At 43.7% G+C, this 10,514-nt stretch overlaps 1 protein-coding gene across 1 annotated transcript; it reads left to right on the top strand.

Moving 5' to 3' along the window:
- Positions 1-3,959: 3,959 nt before the first annotated feature.
- LOC109478648 (toll-like receptor 13) lies at positions 3,960-7,213 on the top strand. The gene is made up of 3 exons (XM_019780313.1): positions 3,960-4,530; positions 5,026-5,235; positions 5,740-7,213. The coding sequence occupies exons 1-3, from the start codon at positions 3,960-3,962 to the stop codon at positions 7,140-7,142; spliced, it is 2,184 nt and encodes a 727-aa protein (XP_019635872.1). The 3' UTR covers positions 7,143-7,213.
- Positions 7,214-10,514: the final 3,301 nt, after the last annotated feature.

Here is a 10,514-nt window from a genome sequence, read left to right as displayed (position 1 = left end):
GTTGCCAGGGCCAGTATACAGGCCAGCTCCTCGGCTCCAGGGCTAGCCTGGGTGCCAGACTGTTGCCAGTGCCAGTATACAGGCCAGATCCTCGGCTCCAGGGCTAGCCTGGATGCCAGACTGTTGCCAGGGCTAGTATACACTGCCTGGCCAGCTCCTCGGCCCCAGTCTAGCCTGGTTAACAGTCTCCACAGGTCGGCTTAGGGGTGTCTTACCGGCCCCAGTCTAGCCTGGTTACCAGTCTCCCCAGGCTGACTTAGGGGTGTCAGTAAGTAAAGGCCTCTCTTGACATGCACAATCTTTCCAGCTTACGCACTAATTTAAACCGACCCCTTTAAGGTAGATATATGCTGTGGTGTGTTGGCTCGGAGCCCAGTCGCCTCCCACGGCCACTACCGCCCACCTATACTCTCCAAGCAGAGGTTGGTGGGGGAAGATCGTCACCGTTTTATATAGAGTATGCCTCGTTTTATATATGCCTCGTTTTTTTTTTTGGCGACAAAAAAAAACGAGGCATATATAAAACGGTGACGATCTTCCCCCACCAACCTCTGCTTGGAGAGTAGCCCACCTACACTACAGTCGGCAAGTGCTCTGTAGTGGGCCGTCATAGTAGTGAACCCTATTGTTGAGGTTTATTGAGGAAAAGCTCTCCTTTAGCTGCCCACCCGAGGGTGGGCAGCTATTCTTCCAGGAGAGGGTACATACATGAAAGACATAACAATACATCACGTACAATTACATATACATTTACATTACATAGTTATTGAAAAGAAACAAATATGTAACATCGTATGTGCTTTACTTACTCATGTCCCTCATGTGTTTTTAAATTAGTAGGCCTTGTTTGAACTTCTCATGTGATGCCACTGTTTGCAGCCCATGTGGTAGAGAGTTCCATGCTGCAGTAGTTCTGTATATGAAGGCTTTTTTTAGTGGTCTGTTTTTGGTTTGTCTAGTTTGAAGGTGTTCCGAGTAGCATATCTGGTTTTCAATTACTTTTCAATTACCTGAATTACTTTTCAAAGATTCCAAACGTTGTGTATTGTATGACTCAGGACGAAATAGTGAACAACTTGCTAAACAAGGCAGGATCGGGCTTGTATCTCACGGAATTATTTCCTCAAATGACGTATGTGAGTATTTTCGCAGGGTTAGGGATCATCTGCAAGCACATCCGGTCAGGGGCAAGGGGAGTTTTTCTTATTGAATATTTAAGCCCAGAAGATTTCTTAAATTTAAAAATTAAATAACCAAGTAGTCATCTGAAACGCACGACAAATGAAAAAATGAATCAACCGAACTAAGTAAATTATAAAATCAGGACTGAATTGAATGGAGAATTGAATAATAAGTATGTAACAAATAACGTGCTGAAAACTGAAAGCCTTATCGGCAAGTGCTCTGTAGTGGGCCGCCATAGTAGTGAACCCTGAATTACTTCTCAAGGTTTCAAACGTTGTGTGTTGTATGACTCAGCTCAGGACGAAACGACAACTTGCTAAACAAGGCAGGATCGGGCTTGCAGCTCACGGAATTGTTTCCTCAAATGACGTGTGTTGGGTATTTTCGCAGGGTTAGGTCATCTCCAAGCAGATCCGGTGGGGCAAGGGGACTTTTTGTTGGCCGCCTGTATCCCTGATTGGCCGCCCCCTGATTAGAGTTCCAGACACGTCATCGCTTCATGATGTCAGACAAGGAACAAGGAACAAGGAAATCCTGCGCCAGTCTTGAGCAGGCCACAGATAGACGGATGCTTTATGCTCTACAAGTAGAGATTTAGGCTTCGGCTTAGTTTTGAGCCGTTTTTTTTCTCCTTTTTTGTGTACCAGTATCGTTTTTCACCAGCCAAACGGTGGTGTAGTGAACACTGTCCTGCTACTTTGATTCCGCCAGAATATCTGCTTGGAGATCAGTTGTTTCAGACGGGGACTCTTCCGCGCCACCCTCCCCACCGCCTCCAGCTCTTCTCACAGACATCATCTTGTTGTGAAGGTGGGTTTTAAACTTTCTTCTTCCAACTTGTGTAAGTTAAAAATCCCTCTTCGTCTATATATAGGTAACAAGGTGATACTGTCTCACTCTATACTCTGAAAAGAAGTTGTTTTAAAAAAAGTCTCAAACTTTAACCACATTTAGATAAATTGATGTATAAATAACTGTGCACTCTGCCACTTTAGTCCTTGCTAACAGCATTGCAAACCGAACCAGTCTGCTTGAAAACAGTCGAGTCGAAACATCAAGCGTTTTTGAGGAAACAAAGAGTCAGATAAGGCTGTGACGTTATAGAACAGATGTTGGTATCGTTAACCACACTGACCACAGTCCTTCTAGGAGAAGCTGCATGCAGAAATACATTGTACGGCTTGGAAAATGGATCTAGGCAGATCAGAATTATTTCTATTATCTCTATTAATTTTTATTATTATATTTCTATTATTTAAATTATTTATTATTATATTCTATCATATTTCTATTAATTTGTTACCGCTGAGGCACCACAGATTGTGAGGTACGTGCAAAATTGTAATCTCCAAGCATATCCTTCGGTGGGGTTAAGACAGTATCAAATTGGCCAGTCTGTAACCATTTCCCCACCCAAGTTGGTGGTGGTAGCGACAACCATCAACATCTGCTTGGAGAGTACAAAATTACACATTGGCAAAGATTTTAGGTGCAATTTAAAAAATTTATGTGCAAAATTATATTCAGTCGGTCTGCAACTGTTTTCCAGCTGGTTTGGCATACAATTTCCTTTCCTGGTGGCTCAGTGGAAGGATCCTGCAAAAATTATGTCAGCCCTCAATAAATGAGACCTTTGTGTTATTTGCATGATGATTCAGCTTTCAAGCAAGAATTTAAAAATGCAAAGCTTTGAAACAAGAAGAAAAACATGAAAAGTTGTATTTCTCGGCATTAACTTAAGCTTTCCAGGGCACCGCAAGTGCCTCTCCCACCCCTCCTAGTCCCTACATGTCACAAACACTGGAGTAACTGTTGGAACATCCCGAAATTTAAAACATTTTATACGGCACATAAAGAAATGAAAGTTTACCAACAGTCTGAGAGCAAATTGATGTATTATTTTTAGTTTGCAAATTTGTTTTCCTTGATTATCGTGCACGATATGTAAAGCTGTATATTAATTTTTTCTTCTTTGCCTGTAAATTGCGCCCTTGCTCTAGGAGCAAAATTGCATATTCAAAATATTTTTAAGTTCAAATCTCGAAAATCATGTGCGTTTTGCACATTGCACATGATCTTACAACCAGTTTCCTCCACCCTTCTCGGCTTTCCCTCTTAACACTTAATCACTTGTTCATTCTCTGATATTCATTATCATTATTATCAGGATCGGTCGGCTCCTACTAAGTGTTGTTATATCATGGCCATATAATATATTGCTAACCAACAATGCTGAATTCTCGGGTTTCTGTTCCTCTAAGCGTTTCACTAAGTGCCATTCTCTTAGTGTCCATTCTCTAAAATTCATCATCATTATCGCCATCATGATCGGTCGGCTCCGACAGCAAGTTTCCCCCACTTCCCCTTTTTGCTAGCAAGGTCAGACATGTCAGATATTTGATACCATCATGCCTCCCGTTTCCTGCCCCTTTCTTCCTCCTTGTAATGTTGCTCGAATCATCTGTCCCTAACCGTGGCATGCCAGGCCATACCACTTTAGATTTTAGATTAAAGATCCAGTTTCCGTAAAATTTACAGAAAATTTTCTTTAAATTTTACGGAAACTGGAGCGGTATTTCTGTACGGAGATTGAAGTGGTATTTATTTTTTACGGAATCTGAAGAGGCATCACCAGAATAATTTCTGTTAAAATCGACATATATATATATATTTAGAGGTGTATAACGTTACACCTCTTGCATTTTTGCAAATTAAGCCCCACTCCCTATTATTTACCAAAAACTCCAGGTGTTCATACCATACTCTCCACCGACATGGAGTCTAAACCCGCCCCTCTCGCCGTCTGCTTGACTGTGGTTTCCGTGTTCATCGCCCAACATGGATGGGTTAGAGGACAACTCTTCTTCCCACCTGTGTGTCAGACCTGGAACTCAACAACTGTCGTGTGTAGGGAGAATGCGTGTCTAACCCAAGTACCTCCCGGCATCCCCGAGTCTGTCATCACGGTGGATCTCAGTTCGAACAACATAACTATACTGTATAACGGCTCGTTTAGTGGGTTAAGAAACCTGAGATCCTTAGACCTGTCTGGTAATCCTATACAGACTATCGAGGTCGGTACATTCGCTGGTTTGAAGAATTTAGAACGTCTTAAACTACTAGCACTTGGCAACTATCCTCTTCAAAATGGACTTTTCCAAAATCTGCGAAACCTGAACTCTCTGACCGTGCGGACTTACACCGATACAGTCGCCAGCGAGGGAGTGTTCACGGGGTTATCTAAACTCAGACATTTAGCACTCTCCGTGAAAAATATCAGCAATTTACCCGATCATTTGTTCTATCTTTTGACTTCATTGGAAAGTCTAGAGATACGGGAACTCGGCGGTGACATAGAAGAGGACCGGAATACCACCATGAGAAGAGTCCACAGCGGAAGTGGGTTCTTACAACGACGCCTGCTGTGGGCACCGCTGCACAACCTTAAAGAATTGACTCTCCATCTACCAAGAGCCAGTGACTTCTACTTTGGACCTGTATTTAGAAACATGTCTAAGTTGGAGACTATAGCAATAAGAGGTACCATTACCCTCAACGTTCAAATGATTCGGCCGTTGTTAATAACTCTGAAACATTTAAACACAAACAGTAGGATAGCTCCCGGGTTGCTGATGTCACTCACAAAGGTACAGACGTTTGACTTCTACTGTTTTGCAGACCCTTGTTTAAGTCCCGTTCTGTCTGAACTCCGACACACGCAGGTTCAGAAGTTGACATTAGTACTGTGGGAAATTGATACAATAACATCTGATACTCTACCGGGATTAAAAGGTCTAAAACATTTTAAAACATTAATTTTTTACATTGGCAACATTGGAACCATAGAGGCTAACGCATTTGAGGGTTTGTCACATTTACAAAGGCTGGATCTGACGCAGGTCTCCTTGGAAACTTTACACAACAATGCGTTCAGCGGACTGTCCTCACTCACTCATCTCAATTTGACAGGTAACGAAATTTCTATTTTACCACCAGACGTGTTTGAAGGACTGTCCTCACTCACTCATCTTGATTTGAGCTATAACAACTTGCAAACCTCCCAAGCTCAGCTTCCAGAGACCTTGGACTATCTTGATCTCAGTCACAATAAGTTATACAACAAATACACGGGTGAATGTTTATCAGTTATCAGTGGTTTAAAAAGCGTGAATCATCTGAATTTGAGTCATAATGAAATTGAAGATGTTTACATCGATTGTCTACCTAGGAATATTACTGTGCTTGATTTGCAGCACAACAACATAGAAAAGATGTATAATCCATTCTGCTTTGCGAGTTTACGGTATCTCGACCTTTCTAACAATAAAATCTCTAGTAGTACTCATTTTTATCGTTCACCGTGTGAGCAATCGGTATTAGAAACACTTAGGTTGGATAACAACGCGATAATAGATATATCACTAGTACCATGGCCACAGAATCAAGTAATAATTTTGAAAACGTTGACTCTTTCTCACAACCAAGTCCAGCGCATTAGAACATTACAACTGACAGTGTTGGACCAACTGGAGCATTTGGACCTCAGTTATAACATGATCAACACCGTCATGCCATCCGCCTTCCGTGGACTATCGCGGCTACAATTCCTGGATCTCAGTAACAACAAGATAAAGTATATAACACAGATGACATTTGAAGGTTTAGGCAACCTTACACATTTAAACCTGGCAGCCAACAAGATAGCAGTGATTGGGGACGCCTTTCAGCGTCTGTACGGGTTGAGGCACCTGAATCTGAGTAGCAACAGGTTGGCTGTGTTAAATCAAACAACACTGGGTTCTGTTGTCTACCGGTTAGAGACTATCGACATTGCAGACAACCCGTTTCTGTGTGACTGTAAGTTAATGTGGTTTGTTGAGTGGGCCCTGGATAAATACGACAGGGTACCGAACTTCCACAATTCCTATCCCGACTTCGGTCGAGGGTACACATGCTTGACTCCAGCTCATCTGCGTGGAAGACGTTTGTTAGACGGGCTGACGCAGAAACAACAATCTAACGTCATACAGGATCCATCAGAACGAAAGTTCTTCGACGTAGACTGTAGTCATGGATTCCGCCCCAACCGCCTCCTGGCCTGTGTGCTCGCCTCTTCGGGCATCTTCGTCGCCATGACGACCATTTTCCTGGTCGACTACCACGTCGGTCGTGTTCAGTACTACCTGTGGATGTTGGCCAAGTGGAGGAGACCGAAGATTGGAGAAGTAAAGAACCAAGGGCCACCTAGATACACGCACGATGCTTTTCTTGCCTACAACAACCGGGACGTCGGCTGGGTTATACATCAAGCGATAGAGAATCTGGAACCTGACTACAGTCTGGTTTTACACGAAAGGGACTTTGCAGTGGGCGCTCCCATTGTGGAAAACATCGCGGATGCCGTGGAAAACAGCCGGAGAACCGTCTGCCTCATCACCAGGAACTTCCTGAAGAGTAAGTGGTGCGAGTACGAGTTCCAGCTGGCCCAGTACCACATGTTTGAGGAGGGGGGAGGGAGGCGTCTCATCCTGGTGTTTCTGGAGAGGATTCCTAACGAAATGCTTAAACAGTTCCGCCATCTGAACGCCGTAGTAAAGAGGGACACGTACCTGATGTGGCCACACGACGTGCAGAAAAGGCCGCTGTTCTGGAGGCGGCTGCGAGACGCTCTGGGCGATCCTCTACCCCGGGACCCAGAGCCTCAGCAGCAGGTACAGGGTCCAGAACGGAACGCTCCGGAACGTAACATTCCAGAAGAGCTGGGACGGAACATTCCGGAAGAGCCGGGACGGAACATTCCGGAACAGCAAGAACAGGCCCCAGTAAGAAACGTTGTGGAAGTGCAGGTCCATGCTCCCATGCGGGACATTCCGGAACTGCAAGATGAAATTCTATTACCAAATCCAGACGACCAGTGGTTTGGAGATGGGGATGACGTGCCCCTTCTACCGCTGTAGATCAAGATCAAGTTTAGACAACTTAGGCTCCAGGGCTAGCCTGGGTGCCAGACTTTTGCCAGGGCCAGTATACAGGCCAGCTCCTCGGCTCCAGGGCTAGCATGATTGCCAGACTGTTACCAGGGTCAGTATACAGGCCAGCTCCCAGGCTCCAGAGCTAGCCTGGGTGCCAGACTGTTGCCAGGGCCTGTATACAGGCCAGCTCCTCGTCTCCAGGGCTAGCCTGGGTACCAGACTGTTGCCAGGGTCAGTATACAGGCCAGCTCCTCGTCTCCAGGGCTAGTCTGGGTGCCAGACTGTTGCCAGGGGCAGTATACAGGCCAGCTCCCAGGCTCCAGAGCTAGCTTGGGTGTCAACAGAATGCTGTTTTTTTTTATTTCGTCTTTGGAGAATGCATCTTTATTAGTCCGTAAAATCATATCCCTTTGAACTATAAGTATAATCTACTCTGTATAGCAATATGTACTTACCTGTATCAGGTTTTAGGATCCTCTTTTAAATTGCAGTAATTTCATATTCACCATCATATCTTTTTACGTCATTTGTTTTCAGATAGCCTTCTGCTACAGTTTTCTATGGACTTATAATGTTTACAACATTTATATGAGTTATTAGTTGCCTTTATTTTTAAAACTTGTATGTGTATGAGTATATATAGCCTGCACAGCAATATGCGGTTTCAGCTAACGATGATTGAAACTTGATGTGCACAATTCTTTTTCCTGCATTTGTAGTGAGTGCATCAATGAAAGATTAAATTGTGTTTACCGGTGCACTTGGCTTATAGATATAATATGAAAGTTTCATGCATATGATTTAAATTTTAGTGTGATGTCAATTGATAGTTCTTTAAATTTTGTCGTGTGCTATGAAGATGATGACTTCTACCGTGTGTTTAATAAACAGTATTAAACCGTTAACACCGTCTTTGGAGTCACTGTACATGTATAAATGCATACTGTTGTATCTTTGGGGTGCCTTGTATTTAAGGTCTCATTCTTGTATTACTCCGAGTGTACCAAGTCAAAAACTAAACGGCTGTATGAACGCGTGTTTTTGTTGGTGAGAATTTCCCCTTTAGCCATCCCTACTGATGTAAAACGTCAAAGCGGTGAAAGCTTGTTTGTAACTGATGAAATTAGGACATAATTGTCGGCAGCCGCGCGCTAGGTCGGACGTGCACAGTCCAGTGTTGTGAGTTGTGCGGTCGTAGGTTTGCAGCGCGGGAGGGCCTCTTGCGGGCAGCCGCTAGTTACCTCCATGAAAAATGGAGGTATTGTTTTTGGCGGCGTCTGTCTGTGTGTGTGTCTGTGTGTGTGTCTGTGTGTCTGTGTGTGTTTCCGCAACTTTGTAGTCAGCATAACTTCATAACGCCTTTATGGATTGTGATGATATTTGGTATGCTGATAAGTCTTAGGAAGACAAAGGTCAAGGTCAAATATGGGCCTCCTGGTGGATGACCTTGGTACTGCAGCAGAACTTCCGGTTTTTGTATCTTTTGTCCTGAACATGCTATGGTCTTGAATTTTTGGTGACAGATAGCTTTTCCTGTCAGGAATAAGTGGTGTGGGTTTGGTCCCCCTAGCAGCTTGTTCAGGAACTGCAGGGGACTTTCGGGCGAAATCTTTGAAAGCCAATAAGTCCAGATAGGAACAGCGTATTTTCATCATTTTTGGTGTGTAGGTATCTGACAGAGAGATGTACATAATAAACTGCAAATTATGCAAATGAGGACTTTATTTGCATAATTAATGAGGAAATTCTATAATTACAGTGTTTTACATTATAGAACTTTTATACATGTTATGTATGTAACCTATGGCAGATGGAACATCAACAGATACTAATTATGCAAATGGTGACCTAATTTGCATAATTAATGCAAAAATCTATGATTTCTCAATGGTGAATGATGGGAATGTCATACTTGGGACATCTTTAAGTTAATCAAAAGTTAACATCACGATGCATATATTATGTTAATGCAGAGGTCATTTGCATAATTAAAGAAGAAATTTACATTTACATATCAAGCCCATATTTCATGGAGGTATGAGATCTCGGAACTCTTGTTGCAGTTTGTAATTCCCATAAAAGGGGATTGTGTGTATAGAAGTCGTTGGCAATTTTTTTATGAGACGTAGAGTAAGTGTGCTCAACATAGCGTGAAAGATATCAATTGATTTAATGTAGAATCATAGGGAACACGGTCTCGTAAGTCACTCATTAATGCATGGTTTCTAATGTATGGAAAAACTCATGAATGAGACCTTTATTCGCCAGGAAGCAGGTAATGTAGACCCTAACAATCTTGCCAGGGACAGCATACAGGCTAGCTCCTCGGCTCCATGGCTAGCCTGGGTGCCAGACTGTTGCCAGGGCCAGTATACAGGCCAGCTCCTCGGCTCCAGGGCTAGCCTGGGTACCAGACTGTTGCCAGGGTCAGTATACAGGCCAGCTCCTCGGCTCCAGGACTAGCCTGGGTGCCAGACTGTTGCCAGGGCTAGTATACACTGCCTGGCCAGCTCCTCGGCCCCAGTCTAGCCTGGTTAACAGTCTCCACAGGTCGGCTTAGGGGTGTCTTACCGGCCCCAGTCTAGCCTGGTTACCAGTCTCCCCAGGCTGACTTAGGGGTGTCAGTAAGTAAAGGCCTCTCTTGACATGCACAATCTTTCCAGCTTATGCACTAATTTAAACCGACCCCTTTAAAGTAGATATATGCTGTGGTGTGTTGGCCCGGAGCCCAGTCGCCTCCCACGGCCACTACCGCCCACCTACACTCTCCAAGCAGAGGTTGGTGGGGGAAGATCGTCACCGTTTTATATAGAGTATGCCTCGTTTTATATATGCCTCGTTTTTTTTTTGGCGACAAAAAAAAACGAGGCATATATAAAACGGTGACGATCTTCCCCCACCAACCTCTGCTTGGAGAGTAGCCCACCTACACTACAGTCGGCAAGTGCTCTGTAGTGGGCCGTCATAGTAGTGAACCCTATTGTTGAGGTTTATTGAGGAAAAGCTCTCCTTTAGCTGCCCACCCGAGGGTGGGCAGCTATTCTTCCAGGAGAGGGAACATACATGAAAGACATAACAATACATCACGTACAATTACATATACATTTACATTACATAGTTATTGAAAAGAAACAAATGTGTAACATCGTATGTGCTTTACTTACTCATGTCCCTCATGTGTTTTAGTAGGCCTTGTTTGAACTTCTCATGTGATGCCACTGTTTGCAGCCCATGTGGTAGAGAGTTCCATGCTGCAGTAGTTCTGTATATGAAGGCTTTTTTAGTGGTCTGTTTTTGGTTTGTCTAGTTTGAAGGTGTTCCGAGTAGCATATCTGGTTTTCAATTACTTTTCAATTA

Source organism: Branchiostoma belcheri, unplaced genomic scaffold, assembly GCF_001625305.1.
Source record: "Branchiostoma belcheri isolate BF01 breed outbred unplaced genomic scaffold, Haploidv18h27 scaffold449, whole genome shotgun sequence".
Lineage (NCBI taxonomy): Eukaryota > Metazoa > Chordata > Leptocardii > Amphioxiformes > Branchiostomatidae > Branchiostoma > Branchiostoma belcheri.
This window is presented reverse-complemented; position numbering and strand designations above follow the sequence as displayed.